Source organism: Hippoglossus hippoglossus, chromosome 19 (genome assembly GCF_009819705.1).
Source record: "Hippoglossus hippoglossus isolate fHipHip1 chromosome 19, fHipHip1.pri, whole genome shotgun sequence".
Taxonomy (NCBI): Eukaryota; Metazoa; Chordata; class Actinopteri; order Pleuronectiformes; family Pleuronectidae; genus Hippoglossus; species Hippoglossus hippoglossus.
This window is the reverse complement of record NC_047169.1, coordinates 1264501-1282242: the sequence shown is the minus strand read 5'-3', so window position 1 is coordinate 1282242 and position 17742 is coordinate 1264501. Positions and strand designations below refer to the sequence as shown.

At 45.6% G+C, this 17742-nt stretch overlaps 2 protein-coding genes and 1 long non-coding RNA gene across 6 annotated transcripts; 1 reads left to right on the top strand and 2 right to left on the bottom strand.

Moving 5' to 3' along the window:
* On the top strand, positions 1–9811 carry st6galnac (ST6 (alpha-N-acetyl-neuraminyl-2,3-beta-galactosyl-1,3)-N-acetylgalactosaminide alpha-2,6-sialyltransferase). Of its 3 annotated transcripts, XM_034570190.1 has the most exons (12): positions 4–591; positions 3523–3601; positions 3680–3844; positions 5130–5295; positions 6011–6185; positions 6469–6607; positions 6685–6788; positions 7300–7383; positions 7527–7626; positions 7977–8155; positions 8195–8214; positions 8909–9811. In XM_034570190.1, exons 1-10 carry the CDS (start codon positions 446–448, stop codon positions 8145–8147), a joined length of 1329 nt encoding a protein of 442 aa, XP_034426081.1. In that variant the 5' UTR covers positions 4–445; the 3' UTR covers positions 8148–8155; positions 8195–8214; positions 8909–9811. The 3 variants fall into 3 exon arrangements, with proteins under 3 accessions (XP_034426080.1, XP_034426081.1, XP_034426079.1); XM_034570189.1 differs by having other exon boundaries at positions 1–591; positions 3526–3844; XM_034570188.1 differs by having other exon boundaries at positions 7–591; positions 3523–3844; positions 8909–9810.
* LOC117752661 lies at positions 8265–17090 on the bottom strand. The gene is made up of 3 exons (XR_004612118.1): positions 17045–17090; positions 16670–16672; positions 8265–8493 (listed from the first exon to the last, which is right to left on the bottom strand). It is a non-coding gene; the product is annotated as an uncharacterized LOC117752661 (long non-coding RNA).
* Positions 11592–16286, bottom strand: LOC117752658 (parvalbumin-like EF-hand-containing protein). Of its 2 annotated transcripts, XM_034570203.1 has the most exons (5): positions 16214–16273; positions 12563–12705; positions 12315–12450; positions 11774–11889; positions 11592–11635 (listed from the first exon to the last, which is right to left on the bottom strand). In XM_034570203.1, the coding sequence occupies exons 1-5, from the start codon at positions 16246–16248 to the stop codon at positions 11592–11594; spliced, it is 474 nt and encodes a 157-aa protein (XP_034426094.1). In that variant the 5' UTR covers positions 16249–16273. The 2 variants fall into 2 exon arrangements, 1 of the variants encoding a protein (XP_034426094.1); XR_004612115.1 differs by lacking the exons at positions 11592–11635; positions 11774–11889; positions 12315–12450; positions 12563–12705 and adding an exon at positions 15808–15966 and having other exon boundaries at positions 16214–16286.
* Positions 17091–17742: the final 652 nt, after the last annotated feature.

Sequence of the window (17742 nt, the reverse complement as noted above, 5' to 3'; positions counted from 1 at the left end):
TGTTTTTTCTCTTGAGTGTCAGGAAAGAACAGTGAGAGCAGAAAGGAGAGAAATAAGAAAAGGATGTAAAAGGATGTGAAGACGGTGACCCAGCACTTTGCTTTCACTTTGCTTCATTAAAAAGGGATTATTTGAAACTGTGTTGACACTGAGAGATAAAGTTTCCCCCGGAGTCTCTGCCCTCGTTCCAACTCTTTCTCTCCTTCTCCCTCCCACTGTAGCTGTGTTGAGAGAAGCCCAGAGTGGAGCCCGGATCCTGTTGTGGGACTGATCCCCCACTGACGCCCCGCCTGGCTCCTCCGGTCGACCAGAGCAAACAGCATCTTCGCCGGTCTCCTTTGTCTCCGTCCTCTGCCTCCGTCCTCTGCCTCCACATGTTCCTTCAGGTGGAGCGGAGGGCAGGGCACGCAGCCTGCCGGCCGGGGTCATAGTCTCGCTGACGGGGATGGCGTTCAACAGCAGGCTGGTCCTTGCCGGGTTTACCGCCGGCTCCCTGCTTGTCTACATCCTGTGTGTGAAGCTGGAGGGGCCCCTGTCCTGGTCCATAGAGCCTCTGAGACATTTCCATGGCTTCAGCCAGGAGCCGAACAGGTGGGTGACAAGTTTACACAACTTGAGGCAAAAAGGTCAAATTGAGGCAGCAGAGCCACAGAGATCCTGACGTTTAGTCCCCAAAACACTGATCCTGCGTATTTCACATTATAGTTTCCTTTAGAAGAAATTCCATCTTCCCAGTTTGTAACTTTCTGTTGAAGATGTGTCGTCTGCAGAGATGAACCTGAGCATCATCAGGGTTATTTTCATTCAACAACATTAAACAACTGAATTCACAAACTAAACCTGACGAGCAAACTGACCTGTGTTGGCTCTATTAGTTTGAAACGTGTTTATAGTGTTGAAGTACATGAGTGAAAGTAGGTTTGATGACCTTGAGTGACAAACTGGCTGATAACAGACACCAGGGTTGTTTGCTTTTCCACGAACGTCTGTCCTATTTAGCACCAAGTTGCAGTTTTCTGAGGAGTCACACACAGGAACCGGATTTACATTAATGACAGGAACAGGACATTGCTGTAATTTTTTATGAGGAGAGTTGTTTGTCCAGAGACGACTTAGTGACGACTCACTGAGCCGCTCTTTGTCTTTGGTTTGTGAAACTGTCGAAGTGATGCTTTTCATCTGTTCACTTTTCCCTCTTACTTCATCTGTCTTCAGCTTTAGTCTGAAAACCCGGCTGCACTTCCTCCTTTGTTCATCTGATGTAGACAAAAACACCCTCAAAGTAAAACTGAGGAGTTCTTTTGAAATGAAATGTTTTACGGTTCTCTCATTTGTCGACAGCTGATGAGAACAGGCAGTTTTATCCAGAACAGGATCTAAGCTTTATCATTACCCGGGAGCGCTCCAGGTTTACAAGCCTGCAAGTCCAGATAATATGCATTAGGTGGGGGGGGGGGGGGGTGCTGCTCAAAGGTCTGTTTCAGACAGTAAATGGAGAGTTTGTGTGCAGGGAGCTCAAAGGTCTTCACATTAAACAGCTCCTCTTTAATCTGAGTCGTCCTCTCATCTGAGGCAGTAAACCTCGTGTGAAATGGACATTGGAGACTTTTGCATTTAGAAAATATGTTTTTTTCCTGTTTAAATCTAATGAACATTTTCACATTGAAACTCGACCTCATTAACACAGTTTGTCAAAGTGTGTGGCCATAGATTCATGTACATTATACTCAAATGTCTGGTGTGCAACATTTATAACTAATATCAATTATAATATATACAACAAAATCCAAAAGGATGTGATGAGGTGCAGAGAACACTGAACATATGGTTGTTTAATTAATGGAGTTTAATTCTGATTATTAAATCCATCACTAACTCTTCACACGTTAACAAGTTCTAGTTCCACTTTGTGTCTCAGTACCAGACTCTGAGGATTCACTCTGAGCAGAGAGCAACATCTGCTTCGTCTAATAATAAAGAGCCAATCACAGCGAAGCTGAGCGTTGTGGTCACCTGACACTACAGCTTCCCTTTTGTCCGATAATAAACTGTGTCAGACGTCACGTGGACGTGAGCCTCTGCATGAAGAGACAGTTGGTTGTTTGAGCGGCAACGAGCTCAGATACAAGACACAGAGAAACCAGAAAGACATAAAGAGCAAAGAGACACAAAGTGACCACGAAGAGACACAAAGTGACCACGAAGAGACACAAAGTGACCACGAAGAGACACAAAGTGACCACGAAGAGACACGAAGAGACACAAAGTGACCACGAAGAGACACAGACACAAAGTGACCACAAAGAGACAGAAAACGACCACAAATAGACACAAACAGACACAAAGTGACCACGAAGAGACACAAACAGACACAAAGAGACAGAAAATGACCACGAAGAGACACAGACACAAAGTGACCACAAAGAGACACAAACAGACACAAAGTGACCACGAAGAGACACAAAGTGACCACGAAGAGACACAGACACAAAGTGACCACAAAGAGACAGAAAACGACCACGAAGAGACACAGACACAAAGTGACCACGAAGAGACACAAAGTGACCACAAAGAGACACAAAGTGACCACAAAGTGACCACAAAGAGACACAAACAGACACAAAGTGACCACGAAGAGACACAAAGTGACCACAAAGAGACAGAAAATGACCACAAAGAGACAAAGTCAACAAGAAGAAGAAAAAAGGCAGAAATTAGTTTCAGTGATGAAGCACAAACGTGACCTTGTTTTTACCAGATCATAAGGTACATCATCACTCAATGGCTGCTGGTAGAGCTTTCAACCACCTTTTCCTCCTCAGCTCTGAAAGCTCCAGAGAAAACTGGTGATTGGACCTTGAGTTCACATCTTTTAAACACTCGTTGTTTATGCAGTTGCAGATATTTGGTAGAGAAACGGGGACAGAGGACGGACGTGAAGTCGTAGCTCAGCCTCCACCCTCGTATTTAAGACCATTATCAGTTCAGCAGCAGAAACTGAGCCATGAATCAAACTTCCTTCTCTTCAGATCCTCCCATTGGCTCATATGTTGTTATTGTTATATTTTGTGGAAAGTTATGAACTTAATTTAAAAGTTGGTTCACCAAAATTACAAATCAAGTATTTCCTCCTCCTGATAGTGGTTTTAATCATCGTCGTCATCATATTTCATCTGAAACTGGTGACACCCTGTGAATCATCCAGAGTAAACACACAGTTTAGTGTTAAGACCGGGAAACATCCCTATACCCGCAGCCCGTTAATCATTTACATGAGATTAATCACATACGATAAAACCTGTTAATTATTAGGATTAACAAAGTTCCCTCTGTTTTAAGGCTTTCTGCTAACCTAAGTTATGTTTATCATACAGAATGAGATTGGTTTCTTCTCATTTAACTTTCGTCATGGATCCAAATAAGTTGATTTGATAAATTCCTTAAAGGGCGTGCAGCACGTTGAGCGTTGTTTCCAGCATCGACCTCCCGGGCTCACGCCACATGTTGCTCTGTCTCCCACAGCAGCTCACGAGACTCTGAGGAGCCTCTGGACAGAAAGAACAGCAGTGAGCGGTGGAGCCGTCCATCACCTGCCTCCACCCTTCACCCACAGCTCCCCTCTGCAACCGCTCTGCAGGGAAACACGAGTACACACACTCCGGCTCCAACCTCAGAGACTCAAACAGCCGCTGAGCCGCAGGCACCCGCTAGGTCCACGTCCAGGTCTGCAGCTGTGGGGGAAACCCGGGGCAGCACCAGAGGCCCCACACTGAAGCCTCAACGGTCCACTGAGCCTCCCTTCATCGGAGACGCCTACATGAGTGAAGACGTCCCTGCACAGACGGTGAGTTCTCCTAATGTTCCAACCTCCACCAAGGCCCAACAGTCCCCTTACATTCAATCACATACTCCTGGATATCAGTTCCCTTAATGTGCCGGATTCTTTTCATCAAGATCCAGAAATTATTTTAAAAAACAACAGTGAAATCGTTTTGTCTCCCAAGTTTAAAGGAGGTGAAAAACAATCCTGTGTCCACACCGACACTGAAGGAGTTCCACCGACTCATATCGCAGCTTTCATGGAAATCTGTTCAGTAGATTTTCTGTCATCTTGCTTACAGACAGACAAACAAACCTTGGTGGAGGTAATGAAATCTGTGAATTCTGGTAGGAAGTCTTTTCTTGTATATAAACACGAAGGCTGCATCATGGGCGTAGGAGGCTGCAGCTGCTGACCACCTGGTTTCCATCAGAGCTGCTGTCAGAGGGCGGCTGCCTCCGTCCACTGGGTGGGTCTGCTCCTCCGTTAATGTTTCACAGAACATGGAGTCATGGCTCCTTGAGGCTGACGCTGTTTCTCCGTCACCTCCGCGCTGCCTAAACCTGCGTCATCCACACACGTTGCATCGTCGGGTGGGAAATTACAGGACGATAAAACACAGGAGGTGAAATGAAAACAGTCTGTGAAAGTCTCCTGAGAGAGAAGTTAATGAAACGATGAGTCACACAGATGAGCCACATCATGTGGATTCTTCATCGTGCTCACGCTGAGCTTCTGTTTGAACCAGATCTTAATGGATCAACTCAGTTTAGCTGCAGTTTATGACTTTTTTTTTTAATACTTTTTAATATCCTACACTTTGTTTTGTGCGAGGCCAGAGTTCTCACAGGTTTACAGTTGCTGGTATAATGTTATCTTGTGTAGTTTAAGGTTTTGAGCTGTTCATTGAGGAGAAAATTAATAATTGATTCTCCAGGCGCAGATGAACCCAATCAAACTTTCCATGTTTCACTCTCTGTCCCCCTGCTGGCGGTTTTATCTTTCATTCATCAGCAAAGTGTTTCCACACAAATCTATAAATGCTCTGATTCCGTCTCTCTCTGGATACAATCAGCCGTTTCCATCCTGTCGTCAGCCGTGTTCTTTCTCAGACGTGTAATTACTGGATAATATTCCTCCAGTGAGTCTGGAGGTTTGACACTGAGGTAGCTCGACCTCCTCAGTGGAGCTAACGGTGCTGCGTGTGCACAGATCATGTGGGACGTGCACTAACTGAAGTCCTGCAGGTTGGAGATAAGACGTGTGTTGGTGCTTTGATAACAACATGGTGGCGTTATCTCTTCCTCAGAACTGCACTGACGGTGTTAGGAGCCGAGTCGCTCAGACAGAATTTGGTGGACGGTTTCTGAGGCGTATTCCGGTCCTGCAGTGGGCCAATCACGTGAGCCGAGACCAGTACCTGCGTCTGACTCAGTACCCAGGAGCTCATGGCTGGGGGGGGGTCGACTACAACAGTGAGTTTGGTTTCTTTATTTTCCACTGGATCTTTCATTTCTGTTGGTTAAGACTTTGTGTTCTCCACCTGGGTCCTTGGTCTAAAAAGAGAAATAAATGTAGAATTTGACAGAAAATACAAAAGGTATCCACCGGTATGTAAGACGTTGTGTTAATGTCGATGGAGGTGATTTTACAGTGTGTTCATTAAGGATATGATACAATCATATCAAAATTCTTGTACAGACAGTGAAGGTTCTCCAAAGCCGACACTGTTCCTTCATGATGTGTTTTCTAAAATTATCGTTATAGATATTCATACACATGCAGACAGAAGATGGAGAGGGGTGTGGGTAAATGTCACAGGAAACGTGGGTCTCATCACATTGTGGTGAGGCAGTTGCAGTTTTGTGTGTGTGTGTGTGTGTGTGTGTGTGTGTGTGTGTGTGTGTGTGTGTGTGTGTGTGTGTGTGTGTGTGTGTGTGTGTGTGTGTGTGTGTGTGTGTGTGTGTGTGTGTGTGTGTGTGTGTGTGTGTGCGCGCCCCCACGCGCAGCTGCAGGGTTTTTCTTTCTTTCAGACCAGTTTCAAATAACTGAATCTGAGGGCGGACGGAATTACACAGACACAAGAAATAACTAAATAAATTAAAAAATCTCTTGTTCAGCAGAGTAAATCTCTTCCTGATTATTCAAAGACCTGACATGAAGATGAATTCTGTTTTTCTGTGCGAGCAGCGCTGGTGGAAGCTCTCTCCGTCCTCAACTCCTCCGCTAACAGGCAGATGCTGGACGACTGGAGCAGCCGCAGCAACGGATCGGAGTGCACCCGCTGCGCTGTGGTGGGGAACGGGGGGATCCTGAAGGAGTCAGGGAAAGGACAGGAGATCGACAGTCATCACTACGTCTTCAGGTACAACTCTCACTCTCCAACCTGATCCTGCATGAAATCACCAAATGTTCTGTATGTGGGTGGAAACACTAAATAAAATAAACACAAATAATCGTCAATTGATGAAATTCATGGGCTCTGGTCTGGAGTTGGTTTGAAAAGCAATAAAAGTGGATCCACAACGATCTGATTCAGTCGGACTGTTGTGTGTTTGCTGTTCTGACTGAAGGAGACTTCACAGAAACCTGTTTTCATCCCTGTGTGTGTGTGTTTGTGTGTTTGTGTGTGTGTTTGTGATGTTCAGGACCAACGGGGCAGTCATTAAGGGCTTTGAGCAGGATGTGGGGTCCCGGACCACCCACTACACCTTCTCCACCAACACGTTGATGAACTCGATGGGGAGCTACGCAGGACTCGGCTTCACGGGACCGCCGCTGTCTCAGGTCAGGACCACAACACAGGAAGTCTCTCCCAGTGGTGAGATCATGACTTAAAAGACGTGTCTGCCGCTCTCCAACAGGAAACCCGATACGTCTTCCTGCCCGAACACGACCGCGACTACCTGCTGGTGAAGGCTGCAGCCACGCACACCGCGGTGGAGAGAGGGCATGAGCGAGCCAAAGAGTGAGCATCGATCACCGGACACATGTGACTTTCATTCAGTCTTTCTCTTGTCTAGCGTGTTTGTGTGAGTATAGAAGTTAGGGAGCTAAAACCAGGTGTTTGAGACAGAGGCTGAAAAGAGGAGCTGCAGGAGAGTCGTGTGTTTTCTGAACATCAGAGCATGAAAACATTCTACACTTATATCATTCACAGCAGGAAGGTTCCTGGTTTGAATCCCAGCTCTGCCCGGGTCTTTCTGTGTGGAGTTGCATGTCGACAGTGTGTGAGTGATGTGAAGAAGTGCAGCGTAATGTTATTACACTTCTGTGTTTCCTCTTTTACCCAAGTGTTGGATCTGATTATTTAACAGACTGAGAAACTGGTTTCACTTCCACATCCACACTTTGTGCAGTGTCTCACCGCTCGCTGCTGTCGAGGGAAACGTCACCGAGCAAACCACAGCATCCATGTTCTGTTTTCTTAGTGTCTGGGGATTCTGTGATCTTTGAGTGACGTTGTGTTTCCTCCACAGTCCCACCAAGTACTTCGGAGAGGACGTGACAGCGGAGAAGCTGAAGATGTATCATCCCGACTTCACCCGTTACCTCAGGAACAGGTGAGCCAATCGTCTGCAGGTAGTTAAAAGCTCGCCTTGCATTTCAGCGGCTGTGTGGGAGGAAAGTTTCAACACAGAGGACGATGGTTTCAGTTCATCTTTCTTCACTTTGTCCTGACGTGACAGATTTCTGTTTGTTTCAGATTCCTTCGATCCGGTACTCTGAAAACCAAATATAAGAGCATTTATCGCCCAACGACCGGCGCTGTGATGCTGTTGGCTGCGCTGCACTCCTGCGACCAGGTAGCGCTCCTCTCTCCTGTCAGTCTGTACATCCCTGTACATTGTCTTTTATTTCCCGCAGGACAAGGCTGCGCCCGCCTGAGAGCGTGAGAATGTTTTGACAGTCTGCGGTTGCGGCCTTGTCGAGGCACGTTCTGTCTGTCTGACATCGCGAAGCCTCGATTACAAGCACAGATTCAACTGTGATTTACCACAGAATTTGTAAGATCTTAACATCTGTAAAAACTGGCTTTTCCTGCCGTCAGCTGTGGGAGAGACAGAGATTCAGGCTGATAAGCTCGAGTCCAAACATGAAACAAACTGATCTGCCTCAGATTCCTGCTTCACTGTCGTTTCCTCTGTTGATGCAGGTGAGCGCCTACGGCTTCATGACCCCGGACTATAAGAACTACTCTGACCACTACTACGACAGAAACTACCACCCGGTGGGCTTCTACGTCAACCACGACATGCGCATGGAAATGACTCTGTGGCAGCAGCTGCACCAGGCCGGCCTCATGCGACTCTACATGCACAAGTGAATTCAGGTCAACAGTTAAATGACGTCGCCGGGTCTCTGGTCAAGCTACGAGCACGAGGAGGCAGGAAGTCGGTTCATGATTCTCTGAACTGAGCGAAGTAGCAGAAGTTTTCTTTTCATGAAGGAAACGTCCGTTTTTTAAATGTCACCTGCTGTGATTGTTTGATTTAGTTTAATTTATCAAAGACGTGTCTGAAACGTTTTAATGACATTATCCCAGAGAGCGTGGGTTTGGTGATTTGTAGGAAGAGTCAAACTGGATAAACAAACATATATTCAAGATCCCCAGAGGATAAACCCACTGATTTCTCATGGAGCGCCATCTTCAGGTCACTTTTTTTATTTTGCTATATATTTATATTGCGATATCCCCACAGATGCCAGATCATAGACTTCAAAGAAAGATGGACGACATGTCTCTACTTCCTAAATTTCCCTCAGGATCAATAAAGTATCCATCCTATTGGAACCCTGCCATCTTGCATCAAGACGTCTTTATATCATCAGGTAACTAGTTAAATCCAAACGTACCAGAAGCACTTAACAAACCTCAGGGTGGTAAGAACCACCTGGAACGACAGAAACATTTATTGGGTTTGATGTCAGTTGTTAAAACCAGTTTCCATAATTGTCCTTTCACTTCAGTTTTTATCCCTGAGGCTGTAATTAAAACAGGAAACAAGTGTCAACGTGCTCTCAGCTACATCAGCTTGGCTTGTGTCATATTTAATAATTGTTTATAACCTATTTATTTCTATTCAGACTCTAACCAGTGCCAAGAGTCTAGAACAAACAATGTTTGGGCTTTAATCTGTTTTTACAAATCAGGGTTCCTTCCTTCACAAATCACCAAACTCGTGTTCAGGAGTTAACTGACGATCAGTCTTTCAGTTTCTTGTTGCCGTGGTGCAGCGTGTTGACGAGCGACGAGTCTGCAACTCAGTCGGCCACTTGCTCAAAATATCTCCTGGCCCTAAATAGCCGGTTGGAGCGCTGCTGGCAGTGACCGGCCGAGGTCGGACATGTGCCCACTTCTCTCTGCGTGTGTTTACTGTACGACGGTGGATGGGAACACTAATCAAACCTCTGTGATCGGGAAGCTTTCTGGGACCTGCGGGTTTGTTTAAGGGACTTAACTTATTTTTCTCTGGTTTTTCCTCTTTTGAGCACGTTTTTGTTACGAGGTGCCTCGATGGGATGACCCACGCTTCTGTGCCTTCTTAATGTGAACCAGTAACTGAGGTGGTGATTCAGGACGTTTCCACGACGACGTCCGTGGCCTTTTCTGTGTGTTTGGATTTCGAGGCCGTCGCCAAGGACTCGCCTGGAGGAACGTGCTCGTTCACGCTGCCTCACCTGGACTCCGCTCTGAGCCGTGACGATGAAGGTCCCAGTTCAGTGAGATTTATGAACTCTATCATTAAATAGATGTTTTCACGATGTTCCGAGCATTGACGACAAACTGTAGAACTGAGGGAAGAAACCAAAGACTCACTGTTAATCAGGGGATCTGATTTGAAATGTACTTTATATGAACCGTGTTTTTACGACGTGTCGCGGGATGAAGGGAAAAGCTCTGTTGTGCAATTTCTGTTTTTTATTTTTACCTTTTTTAAAAATCTGTATAAAAGTAAACTGTGATTTTATCTCAATGGGTTTGTGTTTTTTAATTTCTTGATTTTAAAAACATTGTTTGATCTTACATGACCTGATTAACTGACATGTACTTTAAAACTCTAAGGAGAATGTTAATATTTAACACAGATCTAATTGAAGTACATAGAAACTAATGATACACTTCCTGGTCCAATTAACTGCTTGTGTAACTTTCAATGACTTCACAGTAGATTAAAGCTTAACATGCAAGATGTATAATTTGTCAATAAGCAACAGAAACAGTTACACAAAGTTTCTTGCGAGAGAATAATTTGTCACAAAAAGACGTTTTGGTCACAAGATCCGACTCAGGAGCAGAGACGCAGTAAGAGGGTGAAGCTGCTGACGTTATGTTTGTGCTTCTCTTAAAACTAGATGAAACCTCTGCCACCCAGTTCTGTAGTGTTAGAGGAAGTGGTCTGCACTAACCCTTTCAACAAGTTTAGTGGAAACCCGTCCAGTAGTTTCTGTGTAATCCTGCTTTCTGACAAACACAACAACACAAGAAGTCCGATTGCAGCTGTGTGCAGAAACTTTAAAAACTATTCTTTTAGATAAACGCACTCAGATGTTTAGTTTTGGACACGTGAAGGTCACACATGTTTCCTTTTGTCTTTAACAAACTGATGAAGACCTCAGCCCTTGAGGAGGAAGAGTCATTTCAGGGAGGTGTGGTATGCAGGGCCTCTCTCTCTCTCTGTAAGAACACACAGGAACACACATGAACCACATGACCTCCTCGTCGTCTCCTCCGTCTTCAGCTCGTCTGAGAAGCCGTACGAGGCGGCGAGGGAGGCGCAGAGAGCCGGATGTGGTCTGGGAGGGGGCTGCATTCACCAAGTCATGAGTCAGGGTTTGCAGCGATGCCAACATGTCTGGCAGCAGCACGTTACAATTACCCTCTGCAGTTGGTTGGTAACGTGGAGCCACCGGCCTGAGAGACCAGGCCTGTTCCCGACTGGAATATGAACAGATGCATGATGGGACAGGGTCAGATCATCGCTTTGCATGTTGTGGAAAAGTTTCAGCACAAAGTTTCCCATCAGGGCGGAACAGTTTTTCCAGGATGATGCTGAAGGTGTGGAAACTGTCGTGTAATGTTCCATATTAAATATATATATAGATTTATTCATGTGTTATCTGTGGCTGTGGCCACAGGTTGATGATAAACATCGGTTCATCATGTTCCAGTGCTCTCATTGTGATTATAGTGTATTTATAGTTCTTACAGTACATTTGCATCAGCAGAGAAATCAGTAGAGTAAGAGTAACTAGCTGCTGACACTTAGTGGTGAGACGAGGTCGGTGCAGCCGACCTCTTCAGCCTCCATCCAAGCACCACAAAGTTTTGGCACAATATTCTTCTTGTTATTGTGAAATTCACCTCCACTAACACAAGGTGCTGATGTGATGATATGAACAGTAATAATCTTTAACCAGAGTCTCCCCAGAAAGCACCGAAGGTCTTTATTAGAAAAGGAAGTACCTGTTAAATATGGCATCAACATTTCAGACCCTATAAAACCCAGAACAATGTGATTTAATCATTTCTGTGTTTTGGTAATAATATAGAATCTGTTCTCACAAACTCAGGAAACAGCCAGTGACCGGTTCAATGACAAGACTTTCACTTTCACTCTCTTCTCTTTGTAGAAATCTGCTCTGATATCACATCTCCTCTCGCTGCCTCAGTCCCTGGTGCTCAGGTGGAGGAGCTTGTTTCAGGTGTTCATCAGGTCTCAGGGCGTCTTCCTCTCCTCTGGTGGAGAGCAAGTAAACTCTGTGACGTCTATTTCCTGGGTTTCTTCTCCATCGTCACCATGTCTGAGAACTCTGTAAAACAAGCGTGTGCTATTATTCATGTCCTGAATCAGTCCTACAGTTTGAATCTCAACATTTCCCCTCAGCCAGGACGAGTCTCCAGCTGCTGACACTCAGTGGTGACTCCAGGTCTGAAGATCAAACCTTCACCTGTGAAGTCGATGCGTCCGTCTCCATCAGCGTCTGAAGCCTGGATCAAGGCCTCGGCCTCCTCATCAGACAGAGGAGCTGACGGGGCTGCGCTCGGGACAGTGGACAGGATGTACCTGTGGAAAGAACAATCCTATTTAGAAATATGAAGTATTTCTTACTCCCACTACTTCTAGAGCAGAACTGTAAAATATCTCTGCATCAATCCAGAGTCTAGGAGTCATGGCAACAAAGTATTTATTCATTTGGTTGAAACAAGCGATTAACGAGGACGTGGACATAAATCCATATATTTCTGGTTCTCAAAACCCCCCCCACACACACTGTCCTCATCCTGCTGCTGTAGCTGATGATAGAGCAACAACTTTGGATGAAAACACTGAAATGTAGGAGCAGCTTTTGAAAATCAAACTAAACGTGTGACGTGAATAAAGATCAGAATCATCAGTCGTCATTAAAGTAAAAAAACATGTTGATTTCGACCTTTTTATTGGATTTGTTGACGATAAAGAAATATGTTAGAATCAGTGAAGGTTCCTACTTGATCTCGTTCCACTCGATGTATCCGCTGCCGTCCTGGTCGAGCTTGGCGAAGGCCTTTCTGACGGCCTCCTCCCGCTGCTCCGACGTCTTGAACCGTCGCATGTAATCCAGAAACCTGCTGTAGTTGAAGTTCCCTGCTGAATCACGAAAGATGTCGTCAGGCCATGAAACCGTCACCATGACTCACACCTGAGGTCACTTTATAATGTGTGACAGCATCACACACACACACACACACAGTGTCACCCTGTGTTCTCATCTCCTGTGGCATGCGGCTGATATCCTGCTCTGTGAGGGAAGCGCCCATGGCCACAGCCACCTTCTTCACCTGCGGCCGAAAGTCGTCCTCCATGTCGAGGCCTGAGCTGAGAGGAGAGGAGGGAAACCACCTGTTAACAACCTTATATCTCAATAAGGTGACTTGTTGTTACTTCATGAGGTTTATCTACAAGCTGATGTTTCTATAATAAGATTTCAATCAGGAGATAAACCACAACAGAAAATGATATGAGCATTTACTAAGACGTTGAACTATTTCTTTAATTTTCCTTGTTTCACTTTTGCCGTCCTTCCTTTCTGGTTTCCTTGTTTTACTTTATTCTTTCTGTGCTTCAGTCTTTTCCTCTTCTGTCTTTTTCTTTCCTTTATCCATCATTTCTCATATTTCTTATTTCTCCCCTTCTCCTCATCTGAATCGAGGGTGGAAGGATAGACGGTGTCAAACAGACTCGTGCAGACTAAAACATCAAGTTACGAGGTCGAAGGCACAAATGTAAATGAAAGTGCACATATGGCATCAGAAGGTCTGAAATGTACTGGGATGTTTCAGGGATCAGTCAGTGCAGAGTTACTCATGCTGAGGTGGGTCATGGATATTCTGGGTCTCCACCTTCATGATGTCTGTCAGCCTCAGAGGACTCGTCATGTCAGGAGTCAGCACGCAGCGTCTGGGCGTGTGTGTTGTTGTGAGTCGACGTGTGCAGTGGATCAGCGGATCAGTTGTGTAACCAGCGCAGCAGAGGGTGTAAACAGTCTGTGAAGGTGCATGAAGCAGCGCGTTGCTCGGCTCTTTCATCATTCTTCTTCTCCTCTTTCACTTCACGCTCACACATTTCACTCCATCATTTGCACTTCAAGACGTCTCTTATCAAGCGGAGCTTTGTTCGCAGGCCAGAGGTCAGACAGACGCCTCACATCAAACAAACCGCTGAGCTCTGAGCTCCTCCAGGTTCTGAAGCGACTCCACAGCTCGTTGGACAAATTAGCATCAAGAAAACAAAATAGAAAATGATTTGAAGATTATTTAAAGCAATTCTGAAAACACTGGAAATCATTCGCAGATATTTATTGACTGTACAGACGAGCAGATCCTTCTCTTCACGTCCAACACATCCCGAGTGCTACTCACCAGATCCAAGGTCTCCTGCAGCGACTGACCCCCCCCCCCCCCTGTCTGTCTCTTATATACAGGAAGGAAGGATCCACCAGTGGCCTTGCACCTGTCTCCCTCTCCCCAACGGAGCCCTTCTCCACTGAAGTCCTGGCTCCTGCTGCAGCAGACACCACCCGTCTCCCCTGATGCTCCAGGACAATCAGGGATGAGGTTGAAGTGGAGGACAGACGCCCGAGTGCGGGGGTGAAGCAGAGGCCATGAAGTCCTGGCACGGCGCTGGAGTGTTATTCACAGTGTTCAGTGCGTCTGGGATACTTCTGCAGTGTCCAAGTTATACAAGTCGTTCCTGAACACATCAGTGCTGCAAGATTTCATAAATAACACAAGACCGTGCAGATATCAAAGCCACTTTCAGTTCGTCCTTCATCTCGTCAAGTTCCATCATCTCACTAAAGGACTTTTAGCTTCATCTCTCGAGGTTAACTTTCAAATAAAAGTTTGACAGGAGAACAAGAACCAGCCTGAACCAGAGAGACAGCAAATCCTCAGGAGATTCTCCTGAGAGTCTGAGACACAATAAAACACTCAGACTTTTCTAATCCATCGTCCTCTGTATATTTATGTGTATATATGTTTTTACACTGTATATATTTAATGGTAATCGTAGAGTTAATCCAGCAGCACGACTCTATGGACAGTAACATCAGCGTCTCAGTTTATAGGTCAGTCCAGAATATCATTTGCATCAGTCATGTTCCCCAGAGGATGAATCTAATGACTCTGACTTTTCCTTCTGTTCAGTTCATATTTATGTTTCTCAGGATGAAAATGTTATGTAATGATAACAAACTTAACTTTAGTTTACAATCAAATACCAAAAAACTACAAACTTCCCCATCAGCCTGAGCTGTACATTTATTTTACTGCTAATCAGCAAATATATCAGTAAACATATATATATACTGAGCATGTTCCAAGATGCACAACCCGTTCATCCGACCGTCCCTGGGGTCTGAGGAGGAGGAGGCCGAGACCCTCAGCTGTCGCTCTGTTCCCCACATGTCATCACCACTTTGAAGAGACGCCAGCGTCACAGGCAGGTGATCACATGTTTTCCACTTCACACTCACATGTAAGTGCGACAGGGCCGAGGGCCGGCTGATAGAAATGAGGCTCTTGAGCTAAACAGTTATATAACTGAGCTGTGTGTGCAAACATGTGCGTTAAATAACGTATGAGCACTTCTGGGCGATTGTGTTTGGATCAGTGATCACAGCCGAGCAGACAGTGAACCTCACTGAGCTCAACCCTGGAAGCTCAGGTTGATATTTGCAGTTTGTGTGCAAATGTTTTCCTCTGAGATTTTGTATTTATAGAGGAGCAAATGTGTGCAGGCCAGTTGAAGCCTGTCGGACCGTGTGCAGGTTTGATTCAGACTGAGAGATCAGGCTCCAGTCTGCTTCCTGTGTCCGGCCCACGCTGCTCACGGGCTTGGATTTGACGTCCACATATTTTCAGCCATGAAAAGTGAAAAGACTCTGCCACACACTTTTCTTTTATTAATCTGTTTCCTGTCGGTCCCTCTGCTTCTAAACGATCTTTGTAATGACGACAGGCTGATGAAGCTCATCAGGATCCCTGATTGGCTGCTGATGTCTCATCCAACGAGCCTAATTGAAACTGACTCCATGCTCAGCTGAGGCGTCACATCTAACAGACGCACATCAGCGTGGTGTAATAACACAGCCTCTTTCTAATGGTGTGTGAACATGCCCAGCAGCGTCCTGTCAGTGTGTGTGTGTGTGTGTGTGTGTGTGTGTGTGTGTGTGTGTGTGTGTAACACCACTGTGTTGTGTGTGAAACGATGTTGAATCATAAACAACCTCCACTTTGACTCCTGCACAGTCCAGAGGAGGAAACAGAGCCAGAGCAGCATGTGACATGATGATCTGCAGCTTTTATTAAATCTATTAGATCAAGTTATTAACTCCATGTCAATGTTCAGTCTAACAAACAAAACACCTCTTTGATTTTTCTTGCTTTTCATACCTTTGCTTTTTTTCCTTGAGACGACTCAAACTCTGTATAAATAAATGATTCAGTTTGAGTCCTGAAGAAGGCGGAGTTAGTTTTTCTCAAGCCTCCAAGTGAAAGCAGAGACGTCAGCGGGTGCAGCTGCTCGGGTGCAGAGTGACCCGGACTCGAGAGGAGGAGCTGATGGAGTCGGGCCTGAAGCTCTGGGCCCCTGAGGACCGCTCTGAATTATGGGATAAGAACGGAGATGGAGTCAGGTCTGATGGCTGTGTGACAGATTTCTGCTTCCTTCACCACAAAATGGAGAAAAACCTTCATCCTGATCTGATCTTTGCAGGTTTAATCAGCAGGTTACAGATATAAAAGCACATTAATAAACTGTATTTAACCTAAAGCTCATCACGTCTGGTGTGAGAAGCGACTGGACAACGATTCCCTCGACAGGCGTTTCGCTCCAGAAACCTTCTTACCTCCTCCCTTCTGTTTCCAGGGAAACGGCCGACATGCAACACAGTGTATCAGAGAGCAGGATATGTTGTGATGAGACGGAGAAACAAGAGGAGGAGGAGGAGGAGGAGGAGGAGGAGGGAAAATATTTAGGAGGAATATTCCTGTCAGAGACATCAGATGTGCAAAAATAGACACTTGTATGTAACCGTGCTTCCACCATCTCCCTCCTCTCAGTTCTTCTTCTGACTGTGAAGAACCTTCCTCTCTCCTCACGTCTCCACAGATTTAATGGTGAACAAAGGAGGTGATGAAGTTTCAGATCTGACTGTGATGTGATGGTTTCTCTGTTCCTCCATCTCTAACGATTAGAAAGGTCCCAGGTTTCAGAGAATCATCGACAAAGACTGAAGCAACATTAAGTGTCTCAGTGGACAAATGAAGCTTTTGATTTGTGAACCTTAGACTTTGTTTAAAACTTTCTTTGGGGCAAACCCAAAGAAAGTAAGTCTCCCCTCGCTCACTGTGAACTTAAAGGATCCAGTCCCTTGTGATCCTGTGTAGACGAACGGCTGTTGATGGAGTCACTGATACAAGCTGAGGACAGCGGGAGCTGCTCTGATCCACTCTGGAGGAGGAGGGATGGAGGAGGGTCATCACGTCACTTCACCACTGAAGAACAAACCTGGAAGTTGGCTGAAAAGGAAATGTTTAAAAAGTTGAGTGTGTGTAATTTGGTGCAGATCAGAACAAGAATCCAGATCTGAATTTAAATGTGGTTTCATAAGGAGAATGTTGGATTCATGAAGGAATTCACTGTCAACTGTTGACCTGACAAACAGGGAAGTGAACACATGAATATAAAAGAGCATTTCTGTTTATTTGTAAAGATTCATCTCTGTCGTGATGTTTCAGCCGGAACATTTCTTTATGAGCTTCGGTCTCATTGTGTCTTTGAACCACGGCTCTCCGTGTGCAGCCACTTTAAGATACGCTGTCAGAATGGAGACTTTATCAAATCCCTGCGACTTCACGACGGTTAATAATAAACGACTCATTACATAACTCCTCGTGCCTCGCAGGGCAGGGTGCACGGGGAGAAGGGAGGATTTGTGCTTGGACAGATCTTTTGTTCTTTCCTGGCAGCTCGGTCTGTGACATTTTCGTCTCTGCGTGGGTGAAGAATTACAATCATAGTAGATCCACAAGGAAAAGTTGACTCCCTCTGCCGCCAGGAATCCAGTGTGATGGGAGGAGAGGAGGAGGGAGGAATGAAGGGAGGAGGAGGGAGAGGATGAATGTTGCCGGGTGGGGGAGGGGGCCTCACCGTACATGTATGAACAGTAGGATTAGAGAGGATAGTCGCTAAGTCACTGTGTGTTTCCCCGGTGTTACATCACAGTGTGTGTGGGAGGATGTTTCACACGTCTCTTCTCATCTGAGGATGAAGATGAAGCTGCAGGTTCACACACACACTGAGATCTTCCCTCAGCCAGTTTCATCTTCATATTAGAAATAGATTTGTCTTTTCTGTTCGGCTGCAGAAATAGAT

Bases quoted from the DNA above. Each gene is read 5' to 3' on its own strand.
- LOC117752658 (XM_034570203.1), bottom strand. From the start codon at position 16,248: ATGTCGGCCGTTTCCCTGGAAACAGAAGGGAGGAG. The intron at 12,706-16,213 runs GTAAGAAGGTTT...GGTTGTTAACAG, and splicing joins CTGGAAACAGAAGGGAGGAG to GTGGTTTCCCTCCTCTCCTC. The intron at 12,451-12,562 runs GTGACACTGTGT...GTGATTCAGCAG, and splicing joins ACAGGAGATGAGAACACAGG to GGAACTTCAACTACAGCAGG.
- st6galnac (XM_034570188.1), top strand. From the start codon at position 446: ATGGCGTTCAACAGCAGGCTGGTCCTTGCCGGGTTTACCGCCGGCTCC. The intron at 3,845-5,129 runs GTGAGTTCTCCT...TCTCTTCCTCAG, and splicing joins AAGACGTCCCTGCACAGACG to AACTGCACTGACGGTGTTAG. The intron at 5,296-6,010 runs GTGAGTTTGGTT...CTGTGCGAGCAG, and splicing joins GGGGGGGGTCGACTACAACA to CGCTGGTGGAAGCTCTCTCC.